General features: G+C 38.5%; 1 protein-coding gene and 1 pseudogene across 2 annotated transcripts in view; both read right to left on the bottom strand.

The window, feature by feature from the left end:
- Positions 1-14,204: 14,204 nt before the first annotated feature.
- Positions 14,205-26,401, bottom strand: part of MXRA7 (matrix remodeling associated 7) — a 36,175-nt gene continuing 23,978 nt past the window's right edge. For both annotated transcript variants that reach the window (XM_043964630.1, XM_043964629.1), the window contains one exon: positions 14,205-14,919. Coding sequence is in view for 1 of the 2 variants with exons in the window: in XM_043964629.1 (XP_043820564.1) it covers positions 14,805-14,919 (115 nt within the window). In the remaining variant the exon portion in view is untranslated. The remainder of the gene's footprint in view (positions 14,920-26,401) is intronic.
- LOC122753440 lies at positions 24,303-26,314 on the bottom strand (annotated as a pseudogene).

Raw genomic sequence — 26,401 nt, 5'->3', positions numbered from 1 at the left:
GATCTCTTTGAGGTATATGCCTATCAAAAGAAGCTTTAAATCAAAGGATATAAACATTTTAATTACTTTATTTGCATAATTCCAAATTGTTTTCCAAAATGGTTATACTAATTCATAGCTCCAATAACAACATACCCATTTTTTCCCCCAATACCTCCAACTTTGACTATTATGTATGGGTATGAGGGGTAATTTAAATTTAGTTCAAGTTATGGGTTATGGGGTTTAGTCTGTGGTGTTCCAGGCCAGCTCCTTCACTGTCATTTTATTTCTTTAAATTTGTGCTTTTTTTGGGGGGAAAAAACCTCTTAATTGTCCCTCAGTTATTGTTTCTAGAGTGTTTTTTTTTTCTTATAATAATCTCAGGAGATGGGATTATTTTTTTACTTGTGTTTTTCTTGGTGATTGTATTTATTCCTGTTACTGTTGTTTCAGGTACAATCAATCGTCAACTTTCATGGGGGTAATATTCTAAGAAAACAACTCAAAAGTGAAAAACATGAATACTGATACATTGAACCTATAAGGATAGGGAATTATGTTCCCATGACCATCTTTTACTAGAGATTGCTCAAAATACACTTTCCTGTATATAATTCTTTATAATAAAACATTAATTCTGATAATATGTGCTTCTCCTAACACAGTAATCATGAAATAACCCCTAAAATGCAGTACAGAAAATAAAATTGGTAACATACAAAATATTTTTCTCTCTAGTGATTCCCTAGAATTCTGTGATCTTTTGTGCTAACATCTCAATTTGTTAAAAAACCAACATAGATTTCAATTTTCATTTTTCATAATATATACCAAAAATATTATACAGCAAATAAATTTGTAAAACTAAAACAGTCTTTAACCTGAATATTACCTTCCTCTGTTTCAGATGGTGGTTTGAGGGTGTTGTACTGTATACTGTATTGCTGTAAACCTCTCTACCTTGGCCACTCTCTGAAAACCAAGGAAGAAGTTTCTGGGAATTTTCGTGACTGCTATCTGAAAACTGGTGAAGTCTTGATATCACCTCCCATGCTCTCTTTCTACTGTACATAATCATGAATGTGCGTGGTTACCAACTTGAAGTGAAAATGAGGTTACTAATAAAATCATGCTAATGCTTGAAGTTTTTTGAAAATTTAAAATGGAAATGTTGAAGACTGACTGTATTTGCAAGTTTAATAATTTCACATCATTTTTCTTTTTCTTTGTTTGCATGCAATAATGTTTCCAATGCCTCCCTTTTATTGAATGCCCAGCTTTTTCCATTGATGATTAAGCTTAAGTTAGCAGGGTATGTCATTTTGAATTGCATCTTGATTTCTTTGCTTTCCACAATATATTATTTCATTCTTTTCTGTGGTTTCTGGTGGGGGAAGAGCAGTCTTGTGTTATTTGAATTTCCTTTCCTTTATATTTCAACGTCTTTCTACTGATCACTTACAAAATTCATTGTTATTGGAACTGTTAAATTTGACCATTCTGTATTTTGAAGTTTGAAGCTTGGCTCTTTTTCTGGAGGTAATTTGTGGATTCTTTCAATCGGTGCTTTGTTTTCTGTAAATCTGTTCTGGGAGGTTTTCTTTTTTTTTTTTTGAGGGAGGTTTTCTTATATTGCATTGTCTTCAAAATCAATGTATTTTGCTTATATAGAGATTGTGTCCTAATAGTTTTGCTTTTTGCTTCTCTTCCTCTAGATCTCTAGTGTCAAACTCAAATCAAAATGGATCCCTGTAGGTCTCATATTTCCTTGGAAAACACAAATTAACATTATCTATGTTGTACCATATTTTTTATTTATTTTGTTAAATGTTTCCCTGTGTGACCCTGGGCAAGTCACTTAACCCTCATTGCTTCACACCCCCCCCCAAATGTTTCCCAATTACATTTTGATCTGGTTCAGCAGGCTTCAGAGAGGTTGTCCCCCTATGCTCTAGACTGTCCTTCACTTCAAAATATGTATATCTCCAATATGTAATTCCCTCTTTTTGCTTCTTCAGACTTACCACCATGAATTCTAGAGTTTTTGTTCTGCTAATTATCTCTGCTGTGCAGGTTAGAAATTCTGCCATTGGTCCCTTTCTAATTTCTCTCAAGATCCTGATTTCCTTCTTGAATCATTCTGGAACATTTTGCTGTGCTTCTATGCTGTCTTGGTAATCCAAACAATTTTATGTGTCTTTGGGTATTGGTTGTTTCCTTTGTCTTGCAATATTTAGAGACATTTGCAATATTTTATATGTCTTTGTACATATCTTGGCTTCTAATTTTTGTTTCTTCCCTGTTGATTTACCTGGTTGTTCTCTAAGTTTTTAATTGATTTTCTTCATCCTTAGAGTTTTTCCCCTATATTCCCCTTTTGCTTACTTTCTGACCCCTTGACTCTTTGATGTTGGGTTTATCCTCAGAGCTGGATCTCAGAGCTCTCTCAACCTAAAAATTAACTTTTCACTGGTCTCCGTGCTGGCTTCTTGAGGGACTCTTAAATTGCCTCTCTCCTTCAAGCTTGGTGCTTGACCCAGTTCCCTCCCTTCTTTACAACTTTGACTGGGTCGAATCAGTGTCTGTCAACTATCACAGACTTGGGGAAAGGGGGAATTGAGGGTCCTGGCTACGATTTCTGCTCTCTTGGGGTTCCCTAACTTAGGGGTTGTCCCAGGCAGGAAGGAACTGAGGTTTCCTTCTTATGCCTTCCCTGGACACTGAAAGAAGGGCAGAAGAGACTTCAGAAATGAAATCCCCTAGTGGGTCCCAAAGTACAAGCCCTGGGGTCTCCCTGACAGAAAGTGGAAGCTGTTGAGGGAGAAATGCTGGCTTTAATGATTAATGTTCTCCACTGTTAATTCATATTAGTTAGCCTTGTTGAGTTTCTTGCTTTCTTGTCCCATGGAAATAGTCCTAATTGCTTTGCCTCTGACACAGTTCTTCTTTGGGGTTTGCCATTTATTTGGTTTGTGGATTTTTGTTTGTTCTTTCAAGAGAGTTAATGGGTACTGGAGGAAACATCTGGTCGTCCTTCTTGGGTGACCCTTCTCCCCATTTAAAAGATAGAGAGAGGGAGGAAGAGAGAGAGAGACAGAGAGAAAGATGATAGATAGATAGATGATAGATTGATAGATGGTTGGCTGACAGATGGATAGATAGATTATGGAGAGATAGATAATAGATTAATAGATGGATGGATGATAGATGGATAGATGGACAAACATACATACCTATATATGTATATATATGTATGTTGTGTATTTGCATATATAATATAGGTGTATATATGTATATATACATACATTCATATAACTTACATACACATACATATACACACATACATATAACTTGCAATAATTTTTAAAGAGTAATTCCTTTTAAAAAGCAGTAGAGGGGGGCAGCTAGATGGCACAGTGGATAGAGCACTGGCCCTGGAGTCAGGAGTACCTGAGTTCAAATCTGGCCTCAGACACTTAATACTTAACTAGCTGTGTGACCCTAGGCAAGTCACTTAACCCCAATTGCCTCACTAAAAAAAATAAATAAATAAATAAAAAAGCAGTAGAGGGGCAGCTTGGTGGTACAGTGGATAGAGCACCGGCCCTGGAGTCAGGAGGACCTGAGTTCAAATCTGACCTCAGATACTTGACACTTACTAGCTGTGTGACCCTGGGCAAGTCATTTAACCCTCATTGCCCTGCAAAAAAAAAATATATATATTTTTTTAAAGCAGTAGAAGTGGGTCTTAGGGTCAGGAAGATGAAGATTCTAATACTGCCTATTACTAGCTGTGTGGCCACGGGAAAGTTTAACCTTTCAATGCCTCCAGCAACTAAGTTAAACATGAATTTTACAACTGTACAAAGAGTTTTCACATTGTGAATTCCTTGCATTGATAAAATCAAAGGTCCCTTTTCTAACTTTAAGGCTCCACAAAAGCAGAACTGTTTACAACTGGGAGTAGATGTGATCATCACTGACAAGGAAATTCTCAGGTAAAAAAACTTGCTCCACCAGAATAGATCAGCGCATTTTCAATAATTCAGTCTTAGAGACTTGCACAAGGTTACACAGTCATGATGTGTCAGAGGCAGGACTAGATCCCAGGGATTTGGGGCTCTCTATTCAATACTCCAAGCTGCGTTTCTATTTACGACAAAACTGTACTTAACTAAATAAAAAGAGCTAATTTTTCTATAGCATTTACTATGCGCTCAGCACTTTATAATTCTTATCCCATTTAATTCTCACAACAACCCTGGGAGGTAGATGTTATCATTTTCTCCATTTTATAAATGAGGAAACTAAGGCAAACAGGGATTAAGTGACTTGCCCAGAGTCACTGTGCATCTGAGGCTAGATTTGAACTCAGGTCTTCCTGACTCCCATATTTTTACACTATTTATCCCCTTCCAATCTCTTTTCCGGGGCCATCTCCAGTTGTCCTGATGTGTATCTTGCCATTGGACCTAGATGGCTCTGGAGCAGAGAGTGAGGCTGGTGAAGGTGAACTTGCACAGCCCTCCCTCACTTAAATCCAGTCCAGTGCAAGTCATGACATCACCCGAATGTCATGGTACTGTTCGAGAGAAAGACACATACCAACAATAGAGCATCTGCATACATATAAAGTGATTGAAGGGGGAGAAAAGAAACAACCACATTGGCAATGTATATTGGTTCTGGGTTTTTTCCCCTTTGTATTAGTTGGGGGATGTTACAGGACTGTCTGTATTTCTTGGTATCCTCATATTTGCATTTTAAGTTAATCATTCCATTAAAAATATTTATTAAATGTGTTTAGTATGCTGGGCACTGTGCTAGTTTCTGGAAATATAAAGACAAAAATGAAATTAGCCTCCAGCTCAAAGAACTTCTCTAAGAGGAAACATGTACACATACTAACATATACAAAATGTATCTATGATAAACACAGGGTGAATAGGGACAAATCGGGGGGGGGTAAAGGAGGGGTACTGATAACTGAGGAGACCAGGAAGTTGTCATGTAGAAGGTGAAAACTGAGCTGAGCTTTGAAGAAAAGAAGGAATTCTATTTTTGTCTTTTTGGGGGGGGGAGGGCAATGAGGGTTAAGTGACTTGCTCAGGGTCACACAGCTAGTAAGTATCAAGTGTCCGAGGCCAGATTTGAACTCAGGTCCTCCTGAATCCAGGGCTGGTGCTTTATCCACTTTTATCGACTGTGCCACCTAGCTGCCCCCACAAAAAGAAGGAATTCTAAGCAGCAAAGCTGAGTTTTCCAGTCATGATGGGGCAGCCGCTCTTCTTTGTAGCACTGACCCAACCCTCCAAAGCTAGTCTCTTTTTTCTGGAACTCCTTAATACTGTCATTTTCTGCCCTCATTCTGGGCAGAATGAAATATTGTGACACCTTCTCCTATAGGTGAGGGCAGAGCTCTGATGAAATCTGACTGTGGTTTCAGGAATACCTTTATCCTTCCTACTGAGACTGGTCTGAAACTTGACCCAGGCTCAAGAATAAACACTAGATATGTTTCTGCTCTGATGCTCCCAAAACCAGTGCTTTAAGACCAACTTCACGAATCATTAAGTTTTGTCCAGTCACAGGGTGAGCTATAAAGTGAAGCCCTCAGTGTTGCCTGGAACTCACCGTGGGAAAGAAAATAATGGCCCAGGAACAGGCCCTGAGGGAATGACCACAGTTTCATTGAAAAGTCAATACAAGGGGACAGGCAGAGCAGGAGTTCATGGGAAGATGACATCAAGAAAAACTACACTATGTCCAGGGTCCCAATACTTCTGCCAAGGGGCAGCTAGGTGGTGCAGTGGATAGAGCACCGGCCCTGGAGTCAGGAGTTCAAATCTGGCCTCAGACACTTAACACTTACTAGCTGTGTGACCCTGGGCAAGTCACTTGACCCAATTGCCTCACTAAAAAAAAAAAAAACCAGTACTTCTGCCAATCAAACAGGGACAGAGTCCAGGTGTCACAGTGGATAGAATATTGGGCCTGGAGTCAGGAAGTACAAATACCATCTAAGACACTTAATAGTTCTGTGACTCTAAGTAAGACACTTATCCTGTCTGTCTTAGTTTCCTCAATTGTATAATGGGGATAATAATAACACCTAAATTCTAGAGTTGTTGTGAGGATCAGATGAGATATTTGTGAAATATTTAGCACAGTGACTGGCACATGTCGTTTGGTTGTTTTAGCTGTGTCTGATTCTGTGACCCCATTCGGGATTTTCTTGGCAAAAATACTAGAGTGACTTGCCATTTCCTTCTCCAGCTCATTTTACAGATGAGGAATAGAGGCAAACAGGGTGAAGTGATTTGCTCAGGGTCACACAGCTAAGAAGGGCGAATTTGAACTCATGAAGATGAGTCTGTCTGACCACAGAACTCCAGGCCAATCACTGATTACATGATATCAATTGGGTTTTCTAGGTTGTTGTATTTTTTAAGTTGTGTGCCCAGTTCACTCATCTCTTCTTTCTTATGTTAATAAAAGTGTTTAGAGATATAAATTTTCTCCTAAAGATTGCTTTGAATGTATCCCACAAATTTGGGTATGTTTGTTGTCTTGTTGCTGTCGTTATCTTTAATGAAATTATCTATTATTTCTATTATTTTTCTTGGACCCATGAATTCTTTAACAAGAAGTTATTTATTTCCCAATTAATTTTTAAGCCTTTCTTAGAACTTCAATTAATAGAATTTTTCTTGTTTATGGTCAATAAAAGATATGTTTAATATTACTGCTTTTCTACATTTGTTTATGACTTTTTTATGCCACCTGGTACAAAGTTCTGCATGAATGGCTTAAAAAAAACATGTATACTCTTTTTATTCCTATTTAATAATTACCAGAGATCTAGCATGTCTAATTTATCTAAAATGTTATTTGGGTCCTAACTCCTGTTTATATTATTTGACCATTTATCTGTTAGGCTAATATATATTTTTTGTTTATTTATTCTTTTTGTGGGGGGGCAATGAGGGTTAAGTGACTTGCCCAGAGTCACACAGCTAGTAAGGGTCAAGTGTCTGAGGCTGGATTTGAACTCAGGTCCTCCTGAATCCAGGACTGATGCTTTATCCACTGTGCCACTTAGCTGCCCCTAATATATCTTTTTAGTATGTTTTTCAATCAATTACTTATGTATTTTGGAGAATATGGCTTTATCAGAGAAAGGTGCTATAATTTTTTTTTCTCATTTAATTGTTTCCCCTCTAATTTTAACTGCATTGATTGCCTTTGTATGAAAGGTAGTACAGTGGATAGTGTTCTGGGCCTCGAATCAGGAAGACCTGATTTCAAACCCAGCCTTGGACACTTTCTAGCTTGTGACTCTAGGTTGGTCACTTAACTTCTGTTTGCCTCAGTTTCCTCATCTGTAAAATGGGGATAAGCACTTACTTTGCAGGGCTGTTGTGAGGACCAAAAGAGAAAACATGTAAAATCTTAGCATAGTACCTGGCATATCTGCTATAAAAATGTTCACTAGCATTAGTAGTAAAAATTACCCATTTTGTCTCCTTTGATCCTTTCTATTCCTTGTTTTCTCATGAATTCTTCTTATCCAGAGCTGCAAATGGTGTTGCCTTCTTTGATTCTCTAATTTGTTTTGTAGGTGACCTCTTATGTCTCACTCAAATATCTATTTGTAGCTTATTGTGGTATATGATGTAAGGTGTTGGTCTAAATACTTTCTGCCAGTCTCAAATGACATTTTCCCAGAAGTTTTTAGTTGGGGTCTTTGGGTTTATTGATCAATATGCTGCTTTTTTCCCATTTGATTCTGTATGTTGTGAAACTAAACTTTTCCACTGATTGATTTTTTCTATTTTTTAATTAGTATCAAATAGTTTTAGTGATGACTACTTTGTAATATAATTTGAGACTGGTACCTTTCCTCCCCCACACTTCATCATTTTCTTAAATATTCTTGACCTTTTATCCCTCCAGATGAATTTTGTTATTGTTTTTTCTAACTCTAAAATAATCTCTTTGTTCTTTGCTATGACATTGAATGAATCAGTTAATTTAGATAGTATTATCAATTTTATTATATTGGCTCTACCTAACCATGAACAATTAACATTTTTCTAATGATTTATATCTATTTTTATTTCTGTAATAAGTGTTTTATAACTGAATTAAGAGGGGAACTCAGATATTTTATATATCCTATAAATTTATATATTCTATAGCTATTATAATACCAGGTCTCATTTCAGAACACAAACTCCTACTGGAATAGCTAACAGGCAAGACTTTCATCTCATACTCCCCTTCTTTCTTCCTCTGTCCTTCTAGGTCAGAGCAGGAGAAGTCTTGTGGTCATGCTCACAACCATACTCCTGTTACAAGAGAATCATTCCTCTAGGGAAATTAGACTAAATGCCTGAATTCAGGTTTTAAGTTTCTGCTTATTAGGAGAGTTATGGGATGATTCATAAACCTAAACTGAAGCTTTATAGTTCCTTAGAAAGTTCCTTAGTACTCCCTCTGAATTACTCAATCAAATGCATCCCCTTTACTCTTAGAATTCAGCAGAAAGTATCCACACAGATACATATGCTGGCTCAGTAACTTTTCTGAAGAGGAAATACAAGTCAATAAAAAGAAAATAGCTAACCAAAATGGGCTTGTTTGTGAATAAACAAGTCGAAGTGAGGAAGTAGTTGTTTGGAAACTGGTCAGTTCCTCTGCAAAGTGTCTGTAACATGAAAAGAGATTCAGCCACACAGATAAGCTGCCATGATTAATCAGTTTCTATACCTTTCCATAACCTCCTTGCCTTTCCTTCTTCTGTTCCTCCAGTGCCTAAGAGGGAATGCCACATCGCTACTCCAAACACTACCAAGGCCACCAGCACCACCACCACCACCATCATGGATAATTTCCAGCCAATTTTCTTCCATTTCAGCTGCTGCTGCCTCTGTCACTGCCACTGCAGAAGAGCAAGAGCCATTCCCAATCCTTTCTTCTCTTATATTGTCAAATTCTGTCCTCGTCCCCAAATTGTCCAGTATTTCCTCCATATTCTTTTAGGCAAAGTATAGGGATGGAAGAACTGTATTTCCCAAGATTCTTTGTCATCATTCATAAACTTGTCACCAGGAGATTTCAACACTGATCCTGCCTATGGAGTGTTGTTATTTTGAATGTTATTTCAATTATCTTTTTCCTGCTGGCATTTGTTAGTATAACACAGACCACCCTGACTCCCCCAACACACACACACACACACCCCAATGCCAGGTAGATAATTTCACCAGTCTCCCAGAGTTCTTCCATAGCCTTTGAGGGGGTTAGGGAGTATCCAGGTTCTCTGCCATTGGATCCAGCTCTCACTGACTGTGTTCCCTCAAATGCAGGGAGGGTAACCTGCATTCCAGTTCCATCAGCTGCTAACAACTGGATTTGCTTGTGTGCAGAAATATTTACTCCAGAAGATATAATCACAAATATACAAATTTATTCCCCCAAACACATAGGAGGCATAATTCCTTTCTTCCCTCCCCTCCCCTCACACCTTTGTACCCCCTCAGTCTCTGGCAAGGGAAAAGTGATTAGGTTCATAGCTTAGCCCATTTCCTATAAATTTTAGTCCCAGTTCCAAGTCCAAAATTCCTCGTGTATTTGAATCCCAGGTATCTTGACTTCTCAGGGCCTCCATGTTGGGCTGTACACCGTATTGGCTATACTAGCTTCATGGTTACCATGGCTTGAACTGCTGATTCCCATGGGGATCATCTCTGGCACCTGGATCTGAAGAGGATGAGCAACACAGAACAGAAACAAACACCCCCAGGTCCATTTTCCAGAGCCAAGGTAAAAACTGGGAGAGCAGGGAAAGGAAGACTTTCCACTCTCACTGGTATAGTTTATGACACCCATGCTGTGGGCACCATGTCATCTCCGTCCTTTGGACACAGCAGATAACAGTGGCTGAAGAAAAAGCAGCAGAGAGGGCAGTGGGAAAAGAGAAGGCACAGGTTCAGTCTCACCAATTTAAAGAAATACCCACCCAAGTGGTAGGGGTCTCAGAAGCCTCCATGTTAGGCAATACATGCTCCAAAGGCCCTTCAGTATGACTCTAGTTAGGCAAACTGGACATGCCCAGACAACCCCCAATTATTTATGTGGGGAACTCAAAGTGAAAGTTCGCATTAAAATATAAATTGTAAGATATAGTCAATGTCTATGTGTGTGGGAAGATTTGTTTGATTCTGCTTAAGACATATATGTGAGTGACCCTGGGCAAGTCACTTAACCCCCAATGTCCCACCAAAAACAAACAAACAAAAAAGATTTATATGTGAGTGTGGCTTTTAAAATATAGATCATAGTTAAAAAAACATGTTTATGAGTGGCATAGATATGATCTGAGGTCTGAACTATTCATTACAGTTGAAGAACTATGCCTATACTAGCAACCTAGCTAGGAGGAGAGGCATACAGAGTTCAGGATAGGGCTAGACTAATATCTGTCTTCCACCCATCAACGATCTCTAGGTTACAACAGGTTCAGAACAAAAGCCATGTCCCTCATTGCTCCAAATGTGGAAGGCAGCCCTTAGGTTGGTTATAGTCTCCAACTTATTCCCTTCCCACCAAATGCGAATTACACAAAAGATCATCATTGTAAGGGGCTAAAATTCTAGCTATACCATCTAAAATCTAATGAGTGGTTGCCAATAAATTATAAGCTTTAGAAAGAGTATTTAAGTGTTTAAGTATTTATTACAGAGCATTAGGATCAGAGAGAAAGGTAAAAATCTAACTATTTCTAAGAGACCCTATCATCCGACCCACCATGGCGAGGTCAGGAACTAAGAGACAGAACCCCTTCACCTGTGTCCGCTCCCTACTTCGTGTCCTCCTCCCAGAAATGGAAGGCTCCTCAAGTTGATTGGCTGGTAGCCTTCATAGACAGTACCCACAAGTAAACGTCACTTCCTGATGCTAAGGACCTTGACCACATGGCTTGCCCTCAGAGGCCTTCTCCTCATGGCAGAGCTTTGCTACAGTAAGTCTCCAGCAGGTGGAATCATTCCAATCGTTACAGTCACAAATAGTGAATATTGAGTAAACCCATGCATTACAGAAAAATAAGAAACAGATCAAAGTTCCACCGATTAGATTGTGCCAAAGAATGCAAATTAAGCTTCCTCCAATAGACAAATGGTCAAATTATATGAATGAACAGTTCTCAAAAGAATTTCGTGTTACTAAGAACATATGAAAAATGCCCTAAATCACTAATAAAAAAAGAAATGCAAATCAAAAAACCCTTGGTACTTTATACCCAGAAAAATGGAAAAAATGGAAAAGGATAGGGATAATCAATGTCAGAGGCATTGCAGAAAGGCTGCCACGTGATGGAGTGGTGAATAAGTACAACCATTATGGAAAATACTTTGGAATTATGTGGCTAAAATGACCATCCCCTTTGACCCAGAGATTCCTCTGCTAGGCACATACCTCAAGGAGGTAACTGACAACAAGAAAGACTCCACATTTGTACCTGCCCTTTTTGTGGTAGCAGAGACCTTGGGAGGGAGAGGAAAGTGAGAAGTTGATGACCATTAATTAGGAAATGGATAAACAAAGTGAACTATATGAATGTCATTGAATATTATTATAAGAAATTATTACTATAATGAATATAGAGAAGTATGTAAATACTTATATGAACTGATGAAAAATGAAATAAGCAGAGTCAGAAAAAAACCAATAAATACTAACTACAACAATGTGAAAGGAAAGAACAGCTGCCACAAATGTAAATGTGAAATTATAAAGAACAAAGTTGTTCCCAAAGAAGAGATATGAGAAGACATTTCTCACCACCTCTTGAATGTGGAGCACTACATATAACGTCATATTTTTTTGTCAATGTACTGATTGTTTTTGTTGGCTTTTCATCTTTTTGTTTTTATAAAAAAATTCTGTTATATGGCAAGGGTTGGCAAATCAAGACCTATGTACCAAATCTAGCCTACCACCTGTTCCTAGATATATTATAATTTCAAAATATAAAAACCATTTTTAGCTTATGGGGTATACAAAGAAAGGGTAGGCAGGATATAGTTTGCCTAGCCTTGGGGGATGGTTCTTTGGAAGGAGGAAGGGGAGTGATACAAGGGAAAATCTAAATGAAATCAAAACAAAAGATATCAATAAAATCTATTTTTAATTGATCTTGCTTCATCTTGGAGTGAGATAAGATCTTAGCTCAGACCAGGAAGGGGAAAACAGTCCCACTTATGGGAGGTATATTATCAATAGTCTTCAGAGCTGCAAGCCTTGGGAGACAAGGAAGATGACAGGCCCAGATCTTATAAACATCCACAACTACTAGGGCTTCAGCCCATCATTCATACGTATTTCTCTCTTGACTCCTCTCTTTATTTTCTGACCCAAAACCAACTGAAATAAGTCTTATATGCAGGTATGTAACATCAGCATCAAACTTCACATTCTTTTAGCCAATCATAGATCTCATCTCCCATCTGCCTTTGTAGCATGTTGCACAGGGACATTTTTTTACGTAGATGTTAAAGGGTTTGTTATACATATTTGTTATAATTTTTTAAAACTGGTGGAATGGGGTAAGAGGAAGGGGAACAGTGACAGAAAAAAAAAGACAAAGACAAAGAAAAGCCTTTGAAACATATTTTTAAATAAAAGAAGGTTAAGAAGGAGACACAGACAAACTGGATAGTTTTGAAAGTAACAAGTAGCATACGATATAATTTTTTAAGAGAAATCCAATGTATGTAAAGGAGATAAGGGGTTCCAAATGCAATCTTCTTTTTTGTTTTAGAAGGTTTTTGGATGAAGAAATGTTCCTGTTAATATATACTAAATTAAAAATAACCCCAAAATTTTAAATAAATATTCACACATTCCATTTACTGTTTTCATACATTCTATTATCTGTTTTTTGGCATTTAATAAACAAAATTTTCCTTTTTACAAATTTTTATTTATATCTTTTGGGTTGTTTTTTAACACTACCAGATTTTCTCCCAGTATTCATCTACTTCCCAATCATTCTCCCAGAGTGCCATCCTATATGACAAATAATAGTTTTTTGGGGTTTTTTGCAGGGCAATGGGGGTTAAGTGACACACAGCTAGTAAGTGTCAAGTGTCTGAGGCTGGATTTGAACTCAGGTACTCCTGAATCCAGGGCCGGGCAATTGCTTTATCCATGGCGCCACCTAGCTGCCCCGACAAATAATAGTTTTTAAAGAAAAAAAACCAACAAGGGACATACCACCACATCTTATTTGAAACTGTATACCTGTTTGAAAATTAGTTCTAAGAGGGCTCTTTTCGCCACAAATGGGACTGCTTTTTCCATCAGAGAGGCAAGAGTGAATTGATCTATTATCAGAAAAATTAGCTCAGTCAAGTTGCTTATTAGTTTAGTGCATGAGTCATAATTCACTAAAGAGTAGCTTCATGTTATGGATGAGGTGGCTTGGAACAGCTGCACATGAAGTAGGCAAACAAAAACGTAATAAAACATGCTGAAGCATGAGCACAAACATGACTGAATCACTGGCTGTTGGGAAATGATTGCAGCAACTTGACTGACAGTTTAGCATTCAGACCCGAGGGATTCCCTTCTACATAAAGGCATCTTTCAGCTCCTGAGCCAGAATTGTAAATGGCACTCACTGCAACTAACTAGAAAATTGGATGCACTCACCCTTCAACAATCTTATGATTTCAACAATGTGGATACTCCTTTTGTCAATCTGGAAGTGCTTTGCAAACCTTAAGGTACTATAAAAATGCAAGTATTATTACACCTTGGTAGAGAGCCTTTAAGAATTGCTGTGGCTAATGAATTCATTCATCTTTAGCCATACTAGAGATGAATCTCTCCAAACCCAGCTGGGCTGGGACCCAGATCACATGAATTCCTCACCCAGCCCACACTTGAAGAACCTTCAAGAACCAAGGGTCACTTTCATACAACAATGAACCATCAGAGGAATTCCTGTAGGGATATCAGTTAAATATTACGTTAGCTCTATTGTTTTATATTGGGGTCATTTCTTTCCCTAGAGATTGGCAGCTTCTCCGAGTCAAATGTCACATCTTTGGTTTCTTTTGTATATACTACAGTGCCTAGCATGTTGTAGGCACTCTACAAACACTTGAATTCAACAAGGACTAGGAAAAAACATAGAACAGACTCTTATAACATCATTTCTAGTACCTTTATTTTGATCCACAAAGGATGATGAGTCTTTGAAATAGACTTTTAGACCATCTAGGAACAAATGGACTTCAGACCCTCAAAAAAAATTCTTAGGCCCTAACCCTATAAGAGCCTTAGAAGGATGTCAATAGTAAAGATATCCTTCAGCACCCCATACATCCTCTCAAACAGCTTACTTAGGGCTCTGGGTCAGCCCTACTCTAGCATCATCTAGTCTGGTCCTGTATTGTTAATGTCTGTCTTGGGCCTAATGAGGAATTTCTTAGCTCAAGTCAGAAGATAAGGTGTGTGGACTAATTATGTCACGTAGTCCAAACCTCAACAAGAAGAAGCAGGGAGGGAAACTCAACTAACAGGGTCTGCCCGTTCTTCCTCCTCTATGGGAAGTATTACGGATCCCTATGAGATGAGATATAAATAGCATATGCAAGAAGATATACACATATATGCATATATATGTATTTAAACCTACAACAATCTGAAAACCAGAGTTTCTAATCTAAAATCAGTCACAGTACAATTATCTTCAAAGTCTTGTTGTAGCGTAAGGCAGTAGCCGTGGGAGACCTCTGCTGTTTTTGATCCTACATATCATAAAGCTTGAGCTGTTCCTGTACATCTCCATCAGACATCTCACCAAAAGTCTCCATGTTGTCCTTCATGAGTTTGAAGATGGCAGCCAGCTGTTCTTTTTTAACTCTGTCAAGAAGAAAGAAGAAAGAGATTTCTGGTTTAGGATTACTGAGTGAAGTCACAGAAGAGCCCAATTTACACACAAGTATTCCAGCAAAGACCTAACAATTAATTGCACCAGAGCAATAATGACCAAGTGCCTTCACCTAACCCAGGATTACACAAAAAGACAGTCAGAAACCTATGAACAATAGGAAAAGAATTTGGTCAGGGTAAGTCCATGCAAACAAGACAGTACATATCCTCCCAGTCAGGTTGGGGATTCCTAAAGATTGCAATGCTCTATATCTGGGGGCAGGAAGAACGTTCACTCTCTTGCTCAAGAAGCTCCAGTGGCTGCCTCTTACCTATAGGATATTTTATCTTCTTGTAATGGTATTTAAAGCCTTTCATAATCTCTTTTTAGGCTTACTGCACCTTGTCCTCCTTCATGAATTTGACATTCCAGCCAAATTGGTCCTGCCTAGTATTTCCTATATTGAATCTCCCATTTCTCTACTTCTGTAGAGGCTGTCACAGATAGCCTCTGTGCTGGAATGGATGTACGAGCCTTGAACACACTCCATCAAGTTCTTGCTCTTTCCAAATTTTTCCTCATTTATTCTATTTGTCCCATTTTGTACCTGTGACTGTACCCAAGTGCCACCTAACCTGATTCTCCCTTTGCTATCCCCGCTGGATATTATTTTGCATATACTTTAGCATTTTCCTTTTTTGGTGTGTATGTAAGCTCCTTGAGGGTAAAGGATTGTTTGGAACTTTTTTCTTTGTATTTCTACCTTCTATGTAATTCCTGGTACCTAGCAGGTTCATAATAAATTCTTGTTAAATGAATGAAGTGTAGCTCTCACTTTCAAGAAATCTGGTGATGAGTAAGGTGATAATATCTACTAAATGGTTTGACATCCACTGAAGAAAAGGGTAGGGCAAACAAAGAAGCAATTATTTTAAGAGGCATGGGTGAAAAATGGAACAAATAAATGAGGAAAACATTTGGGAAAATGTAGAGTAAGCAAGGGAGCATTTATTTTAAGAGGCACAACTAAAAAATGGGACAAATAAACAAAAAAAATGTTGGACAGTTCTATGCTACAAAATACAGCAAGACACAAAGGCTTATGCAATAAAGGATATTTTTACCTACCCACTCATACCAGGTAATGGTCATACAGTTCAACATTTGATACTCATTTTTCTATCTATAGGTTTTGCAGTTAGGGGTAGGATATTGAGTCACAGCATTACCATCTGTGCCTGATTTAGGCAATAGAAATTCATGTTGCTTGGAAAAGCTTCCATTAGCACAGCATGCCAGCATAGAATGACATCTTACAACTCATTCTTTTTTTTTTTTTTTTACAACTCATTCTTAATAACTCATCCTCTCCCATGGATTTAATTACTATCTCCATGCTAATGAGTCTCAAATCTACCTATTCTGCCCCAAACTCTCTGCTGACCTCCAATCTCACATTTCCAAACATCTCAAACTAGATGTCCAGTAGACAACTTAAACTCAATATGATCAAAATTGAACTCATTATCTTCCTCCCTCAACCTCCTTTACCTCCCCTTTCCCTCCATAGTTATCATCATCTTCCTAGTCCCTAAGGAGCAAAGCGTAAGAGTCATCTTGGACTCCTCACTGTCTCTCACCCCTCATATCAAATCTTGAGCATGCCCTTTCTCTCCTCTGACAATGCCACCATTCTAGTGGACACCCTGATCACCTCACACCTGGGCTATTGCAATAGCCTACTGGAGGGTCTGCCTGCCTTAAGTCTCTCCCCACTCCAATCCATCATCTATTCAGTCACCAAAGTGATTTTCCTAAACCACAGGTCTGATCATTTCACTCCCCTTATTCGTTTGGAATTCAGAGCTTTTCATAACCTAGTGCCCTCCTACTTTTCCAGTCTTCTTACACCTTACTCTTCAGAACAGTTACTGTACCACAAACAAGACACTCCATTTCTCTACACTGGGAATTCTCTCTGAATTTCTCCTATGTTTAGAATTTTCTCTTTCCTTAACTCTGCCTACTGACTTCCCTGCTTTCCCTGTCCCATCTTTTACTGGAAGCTTTTCCCAACCCCTCTTAATTACAATGCCTTCCCTCTGTTAATTATTTCCTATTTGTTCTGTTTATAGCTTACTTTGTATTTATTTGTCTGCATGTTGTCTCCCTCATTAGATTGTAAGTTCCTTGAAAGCAGGGGCTGTCTTTTGCCTCTTTTCTGCATCCCCAGTGCTTAGTACATAACATGTTGATTGACTGACTGATTTTTACATAGTGCTTGAAAGGTTTACAAAATGTCCTTCCTCTGAGCAAAACCATGAGGAAGCGATATTTTTATTTCCATTTTCCAGACAAGGAAACTAAGGTTCAGAGAGAGAGCAGCTTGCCTCAGGCACTAGCAAGTTTGCTCAATAGTTAACTACCTTCCTGCAGTGTTTTATTAATTATTCTGATTGATGTTCTGGCTTAAACAAGTACAAAGTTAAGTAACTGCCATTAAGACTCAGTAGCTAGGGGGCAGCTAGGTGGCGCAGTGGATAGAGCACCGGCCCTGGAGTCAGGAGTACCTGAGTTCAAATCCAGCCTCAGACACTTAACACACACTTACTAGCTGTGTGACCCTGGGCAAGTCACTTAACCCCAATTGCCTCACTAAAAAAAAAAAAAAAAGACTCAGTAGCTAACTACCTTCCTATAGTATTTTCCAGTATGGCCTAGTCTTTTCCACTATGTCAACACAGACCCACTACTTAAGGCAGCAGACTATTTATTTATTTGGATATGTAGTGTACTATACCTATTGGACCTCTAAATTAACTCCTTACTATACACATCTATCTTTCCATAATCCCTGAGGTCTATGTCTTCTAACCAAAAACAACTTGTTTTGTAATCAGAGCAGCATATAGGAATAAGGGAACCCAAGTTCCAATACTCTCATTATCATTTGGGAAAAATAAAGGCATAAATAATTTGTCCAATCTGGGAAACAGGGAGACAATTAAAGACTCAGCACCTATATCCTTACAGGCAAATGATGAAGAATAAATAAAAGGATTCTATAAGGTGCTTTGAATGCAACTATATTGATCTAGATTCCTGGACCCTTGTGTAAATAGGTATTATTTCAAGATTTTGAGAAAGAAAGTGGCAGTTATATTTTTAGGGTTGTCACAATACTCTATACTACCACAAAAGGGTAACTAAAACACTAAGAGGAAGAAGATGCCCAAATTTTAGTGTATTTAAAAGAAGTAAGTCAATGAAAAAATAAACCTGGAGGGAAAAACACACAGCCATCCAGATCAGCTACTCACAGATTTATTGGACTGAATGAAGGTTAAATACACAGATTGAAGCCACTAAAAATAGTTTGGTGTGAAAGAGCTACTTTCAGATATGTAAACAAGAAAGAGCTACTTCCAGATATGTAAACAGACATAAAAACAGACAAACCTAGAAAACTATGTGAATGAGGGATCATCCAGTTTGTATAACAAGCAAGACCCTACCAAAGACCCAACACTGCCATTGGCCATGTATGCACATGGTCAAGTAATGTGAGAAATAATAATAATTTTTTTTGAGAAATAATTATTAATAATCGCTATCTTGGGAAGGTTCAATACTCCCCCACCTTCTTTCTAAAAAGATTTAGACTAACTTTCTTGCACCATACCACACCTAGGTAGAAGCTATAGTGGTCAGACCAGCTTGGGTGGGGTCCACATTCTTTCTCTGACTTCTTTTTGACAAAGATTTGAGTGACTCAAGTCACCCATGAAAAGACCTCATTTTACTATAACCCACTTCCAATCATGTCAGTCAATTAGATTTGATTGCTATTTGATGGATCACCTATCATTTTGAAGAGTATATAAACTGTGAGTCCACCACCATTTTGGTCTTTGGTCTGAGAGAAATGGCCATTGACCATCCAATAACCCAGAAACTATGTCTCTCATATTTTTAATTGTCATAGTTGGTATAGGCTTTGTGTAATAAGGCAATTTTTTCTTCATGGTTGGCACCCTGGAGGATGGTTTTCTAATGAGAGGTTATACAAAGAGTATCAGGCTTAGAACAGGAGTGGAAGGGCAGTGGAATAAGCCCTAGAAGTCAATACTGATGGAATTCTTGGGCTTAGAAAATACTCTTTAAAGGGCTTGCTGATTTTTTAAAAGTATTTACCTAACAACTTCACAATCTGGAAATTAGTGTGATATGAATATTGTCAAAGAGAGGATATATGAAAATCTAGTAATCTACTGTGGGCCATGTCTTCTATCTGGTAAAAATCTAACTGATCCATGATGCTTTTTAGGTAAAGGCAAAACCAAGAGATCAACTTTAAAATACTATTGTAATTACTACTACTACTACTATTACAAAATTTCCAAAAGGAATTCATCTGAGCTGATATGAATTCCCACAATGAGGCTTCTTGTTATTCAATAGGGATATTTTTCAAAATGTCCCCAAAATTTTAAGGTACTTTCCTTAGGTACAGACAAGAACGAAAAATCACTAAGTTATAACTATGCTATTGCTTCCTAATAGTCAACGGAGCACTTATTAAAAACCACTAAGCTGGCCAGAGTAAAAACAAAAAAACAAAACAAAACAAAAAAACAAAAAAAACCCACACCCTTCAGAGAAGGCCAAATACTGGCTGTATCCTCATGTGCCCCACATACCTCAAAAGCTTCTAATTTCAAAAGAGGATTTTGGAGGAAGGAGTGGAATTGAACTGTGCTCTGACCTTTAAATTCTAAATGAACTCTTTGAAGAAGGGTGTGCTTAAGATGATGAGGAAAGTGGGTGATAAAATCTCTAAGACCTGAAGTAAAACTCCAAGCCTTTATCTTGGATATATAATTCAACCGGTAATTCATTTATCTGTTCCTCCAAATGGAGAAAAGAGCAATAATCTAATAGAGAGGTGATGAGGGCATGAACTTAAAGTGTTGTGAGTATGAAAAGAGAAGTCAGAGGTGAGAGATATGGGAGTAAAAGTGGTAAGATTTGGAAATTGATTGGATAAGTTGGAATGGGATAAAGTGATATATCCAGGATAACTTCAAGGTTAAGAAACACTAGGAGGCTAGAAGAATGGTAATGTCTTAGACAAAAATAGGGAAGTTTGGAAGGTTTTAGAGGAAAAGATGAGTTCAGACTCAGACATGCCAAGTTTGAGATGTCATCATGACATCCAGTTTGAGAACTCCAAGAGGCAATTAATTGGTGGTATAGGATTAAAGGTCCAGAGAGAGACTAGGGTTGGATATTCAGATCTGGGAGGTGTGGTAGAGAGATGATAATTAAATACAAGAGAGCTGATGAAGTCACTGAGAGAGAGAGACAGAGAGAGAGTAGACAGGGAAGAGTAAAAGGCCTAGGGCAGAACCTTGGGGAACACCCACAGTTACAGAATGTGTTCTTGATGATGGACGATGAACTGTCAGAATGAAATGAGAAGGAATGGCTGGACAGTTACAACAAAAGCTAGGAGAGAGTAGTTTCATGAAAAGGAAGGAAAGAGAAGGGCAAAGGAATAAAAATGTATATATTACCTGCTATATTCCAGGCACTGTGCCAAGTGCTTGCTTTTATAAATATATTTCATTTGATCCTCACAACAATTCTGTGAGGTAGGTGCTATTATCTTCATTTTACAGTTAAGGAAACTGAGGCAAATAGAGGTTATGCGGTTTGCCCAAGGTCACTCAATTAGTAAGTATGTGAGAGTTGATTTGAAACTCAGCTCTTCTTGATTCCAGGCCCACCACTCTAACTGCTTTGTCACCAAATGCAGAAGAGAATAGAGTATACAGGTGAAGAAGATTGTCAACAGTGTCAAATGCAGCAGATAGAACAGGAAAAATGAAGACTAAAAAAATACCATTAGATTGGTCAATTAAGAGGTTAATTGTAATTTTGGAGGGAACAGTTTTAGTCAGGTGATGAGGTCAGAAACCAGATTGAAAAGAGCAGAGAGGGGCAGCTAGGTGGCGCAGTGGAGAGAGCACCGGCCCTGGAGTCAGGAGGACCTGAGTTCAAATTCATCCTTAGACACTTGACACTTACTGTGTGACCCTGGGAAAGTCACTTAACCCCAAGTGCCTCACCAGAAAAAAAGAAAAGAAAAGAAAAGAGAGGATGGCAGATGCTATACCCGAAAAGGATTATAAACTGAGATTTCTGGGAATGAAAGAAAGTTTTAAACAACTATCACTGAAGTTCCTAGAATGCTTAAAACATATGGCATCTCGAGACATACATTTATCAGTCTGAAACTATGGGCTGTGTCATATAGGGAAGCCCTTGAGATGGATAAGGGAAAGAACTAAAAAACTGATAAGTAGGGACATCAAGGACATGACCAAGGACGAGAACAGTGGCTACAAAACCGTTTCACTGAGCAGCAGTTTTAAGGGAGTTTGCAGCAATGCACACAAATTTATATATTATGTTGTCACATTTTTCTCCTAGGGTCTAGAAACTAGGAACTTCACACAAAGGATTATTCACAAGAATTTTGCTTCTCTAATTAAAATGATGACATTCTTTTATCAGACCATAACTTCCTAATCAATACATTGAAAAAGTCCAAACACATATGCGATGTGTAATACCGGTGGACTTCCCTCCTCTGTAAAGGGGTGGGTCCTCTCTTATCCCTTCAATTGTCAAATGTATACTTTTTCCTCTACTCAAATCCTGTGCCCTATCATCACTCATCCTTTGCTACCTCATCCCCAGATTATCCTCATCATTTGCTTCATTTTCTATTCAAGTACCGGGGGCAGCTAGGTGGCACAGTGGATAGAGCACTGGCCCTGGATTCAGGAGTACCTGAGTTCAAATCCGGCCTCAGACACTTACCACTTGGGGCAGCTAGGTGGCTCAGTGGATAGAGCACCGGCCCTGGAGTCAGGAGTACCTGAGTTCAAATCCAGCCTCAGTCACTTAACACTTACTAGCGGTGTGACCCTGGGCAAGTCACTTAACCCCAATTGCCTCACTAAAAAAAACAAAAAAACAAAACAAACAAAAAAAACGAGACACTTAACACTTACTAGCTGTGTGACCCTGGGCAAGTCACTTAACCCCAACTGCCTCATTAAAAAACAAAAAACCAAGTACCGTTGAACAGAACTGGAGGGGTAATAGAACTATGCTAACTGGTTATATTATAAATTCATATTATGCAATTACAACTGGACCATCACTGAAGCAGGGCAATCCTTTTTTCTTTCTTTCTTAGTTGATTCTCTATCTCACTTAAATGTGTTTGATCCTATCTCCTGTTTTCTCCAGTCAATTCCAACCTTAATCATCAGACCCCTCTTCTCTCCCCCTTTTGAATTTTTCCAGTCTCCACTTAGGTTCCTTCTCAACTGCTAAGGTTCTCTCCTATACCCACTACTCTTCTCTCTCTCAGTAACTTCATCAGTTCCTGTGGGTTTATCATTTTCATGCAGATGATTCACATATTTACATATGTAACTCTCATCTCTGCCCTGAGCTTTGGTCCCACACCACCAACTACTTTGCTAATTGGACATTCCAAACTAGATATCATGGAGACATCTCAAATTCAATACATCCTCAAATGAACTCATTATCTTTTTTTTTTTTTTTTTTTTGGTGAGGCAATTGGGGTTAAGTGACTTGCCCAGGATCAGTTGCCCAGTAAGTTGTTAAGTGTCTGAGGCCGGATTTGAACTCAGGTCCTCCAGACTCCAGGGCCGGTGCTTTATCCACTGCACCACCTAGCTGCCCCAAACTTATTATCTTTTACCCCAAACCTTCACTCCCCTCTTTCAAACTTCACTATTTTTGTCTAAGGAACTATTCTCCAGTCTATTAAGCTCCTAATTTTGGCACTATCCTTAACTCCTCATTCTTTCTCACTTCACTTATCCAATCAGTAGCTAAATCTTGCTGTTTCAACCTTTACAATAGCTCTAAGAATCTCTCTATATAAAAATATTTATAACAGCTCTTTTTCTGGTGGCAAAGAATTGGAAAATTGTGGAGATGCCCATCAATTGGGGAATGGTGTGTTTTGTGAATATGATGGAATAGTAGTGTAGTATAAGAAATGATAACCAGGATGATTTCAGAAAAATATGTGAAGACTTTTATGAACTCATTCAAAAAGAAGTGAAAAGAACCAAGAGAACACTGTAAACAGTAACAACAATACTGAATCAACTGTGAATGACTTAGCTACTTTGATTAATATAATGATCCAAGACATAATGATGACCCATGATGAAAAATGTTTTATCCACCTCCAGAGAGAGAACTAGAGTCTGAATGCATTCTGAAACATATTTTTTCAGAGTTTTTCTTTCTTGCTTTTTTTTTGCAGCATAGCTAATATGGAAATGTTTTGCATAATTTCACATTTGTAATTGATATTGCATATTTTTCCTTATTAATAAATGGGGAAGGGGTGAGAAGAATTCAGACCTCAGATTTTTTAATGAATATTAAAATAAGTAATAACATTTTTGAAAGTTTTAAAATTTTTTAAAAGACCAGAAACTTTAAAAAAGGGAAAAGTGAGAATGAATGTGCTAACTGTAAATTATGATAAAAAGTCAGTGATTGAAAACCATTAATGATTGTATATACATTGAAATTAATTTAAATAGTTACTAAACAAATATGACTGAAAAACAAATTTGTTTGAAAGACTTTCTAAAAATATATATATTTTTTTGCTCACATAGCTACTTCCTGAGTTTATGCCCTCATCATCTCTTACATAGATTACTGCGATATCCTAAATAGACACTCTGTCTCAACTCTCTTCCAAATCCAATCAATGCTCTACACTGCTGCCAAAGTGATTTTCCTTAAGCACAGAACGATCATGTCACTGTCCTACTCAATCAACAGCAGTGACTCTCTGTTGACTCTAGGCTAAAATACAAACTTCTCTGTTTCACTTTTAAAGCCTTTCACAAAACAAAGTAGCCCCAATCTATCTTTCCAGTCTTGCTGTATCTTGCTCATCTAATGCACTCTGCAATCCAGCCTCACACACAACACTCCATCTCCCACTTTTGTGCCTTTGCATTGGTTTTCCTACACTCTTGGAATGCATTCCTTCTTAGCCTCAGCTCCAGTGAATCCCTTTCTTCCTTCCAGACCCAATTTAGCTCAAGCACCATTTTCTTTTCTTTCTTTTCTTTCCTTCCTTCCTTCCTTTCTCTTTCTTTCCCTCCCTCCCTCCCTCTCTCTCTTTCTTTCTTTTGGGGGAGGGGGCAGAGATGAGTGAGCTTGAGTGTCAATACTAGAGCTGGCCACTCCCCAGACAGGGTTAGTTCCCTGAGTCCTTGACATGATTCAGTGCCTATTTATGGGATAGCTCTGCATTTCTTTCCTTGAAGTAGGCAAGGAAGACAGGGTAGATACTGAGGAAAGTCCTCTTTTGGGCTGTGCAGGTATATGGGTGCCAACACCATCCCATGTCTGCTGTGACTTCCGGCATGCCCAAGTGAATCATGTGCAACTTCATCTCAAACCTGTGCCCCATATCAAATAGCTCTACCGTATAATAATCTAGCTTCTGATGCACGTGATGCCAAAAAGAAATGTAGTCATCCTGGTTGGCAAAGGTGATGACATGGCTGCTTTATCATACTTATAGGGAAAAGGAATTGGAGGATATTTGAGATTTGCCACGCTAGGTAGGAAGAAAGACCATGGAGGATAAGATGGGGCAGGGCCTCTGAGGCTGTGCCCAGGTTAGAGTTATCACAACACATTACTGCCATGTTATCCAGCATGAAATATGCAGTGGGACCAGGAGGTTCACAATAAAGCCAACTGGTGTCACTCATACATCAGCAACAGATCTATGGTTCTCTTGGGTTTGCAGACATAAAGCAGAGCACCTGTTTCATTCTGTCCTTGGCTCATTAGCAGAATCATCAGGAAATAGCAGCTTTGACTCAATGGCAAGCATCTTAAGCTGAGAGCTGGGGTCATGGAATAGAGTGATCAAAATTCTACTTTTCTACACCTGCCCAGAGGCACTCATCATCCTGCTACCCCCTCAAGGGTCAAGGACTCCCCAAAGAGCTCAGTAGGGAGCAGTGGATTCTCATCAAGGGCTGTCCTCAACTCCTGCCTCTTCTCTTTCAAAATACACTGCTTCTGCTCCTGAACCTTGCGATGGAAATACAACCTGCAGTACAGGCACAGAATGACTGCCAACAGCTGTTGCTCTCACCTCAGTGATCCTTTCATTTTCTACAATAAAATTTTCCTGATCCCACCCACCCCTGATAGTTCCTTCTGTCCCCACATCCTTTGATTTAACTGCTTTGTATTTATCCTCCTTATTTTCACTCTGTTTGACTTATATAGGGGCAACTAGGTCATGCAGTGAATAGAGTGCTGGTCCTGGAGTCAAAAAGACTTTGTAAGTTCAAATCTGATCTCAGATACTTATTAGCTGTGTGGCCCTGGGCAAGTCACTTTACCACATTTGCCTCATTTTTCTCATCTGTAAAATAAGCTGGAGAAGAAAAATAGCACACCACTCCAGTATCTTTGCCAAGAAAACCCCAAAAGGGGTCATGAAGAGTCAGACATGACTGAAAATGACAGAAAACTCATTTCCTGATTGGAATGTAAGCTCTTTGAGTAAGGATTTTCATTTTTGATATCTGTATTCCCAGTGCCTACCCCAGTGCCTGGTATATGGTGGAACCATAACAAATATTTAATGATTGACCAATAGCAGTAATGATTTCTATACTCCCAACAAAAACATCATTCCGTTGAAGATGAAAAGACAAAAGCCAAACTTATTAGCCTCTATATCCTCAAGCATCCCCAAGCTGTGAAGGAATTGAGGAAGCAACAGAATTAAAGTCACCTTCATTATACACAGAGAAGGGAGGGGAAAGGAAAAACATTCCAGACAAAAAGACATAAACAAGGAGATATTCGTAGTGGTGTTTTAAAACTATGAAGTTCATGCTGACCAAGATGGTAGTAATGGAAATACATGTGAGTCTGCAGCAGCTCAACTTGGACAATGATTAAGGGTCTTGAGTCTAGTATTCTCTTTCCCTACCAAGTCACAGAAGGTGATGGTGTTGAGGGCAGACTGAAAATGGGGAGGAATTGTTCAAAGTACACAAGTCTCCAAACCAGCCAAGGAGAGACTGGGAATTATGGTGATAAGAGCTTGAGTGATTGGAAGAAAGGAGTCTTTGAAAGTGCAAATAAAATCATCTTTCTGAAAGCAACCAAGGCACTCTGTGCTCCTATATAAGCTTGCAGCTTATCACTGGCCCCAAAGACTAGATTTCTACTTAAAGCCTAATTAGGGTTTTCCTGTTACCTGGCCATAAGATTACCTTATTTTCCAAACCTCAGTCTACAATAGATTGATTATAGTAATGTAGGTCATTTGGGCTCAGCTAGCCTCTTAGGCAA

This window comes from Dromiciops gliroides, chromosome 4, assembly GCF_019393635.1.
Source record: "Dromiciops gliroides isolate mDroGli1 chromosome 4, mDroGli1.pri, whole genome shotgun sequence".
NCBI classification, from domain to species: domain Eukaryota; kingdom Metazoa; phylum Chordata; class Mammalia; order Microbiotheria; family Microbiotheriidae; genus Dromiciops; species Dromiciops gliroides.
This window is presented reverse-complemented; position numbering and strand designations above follow the sequence as displayed.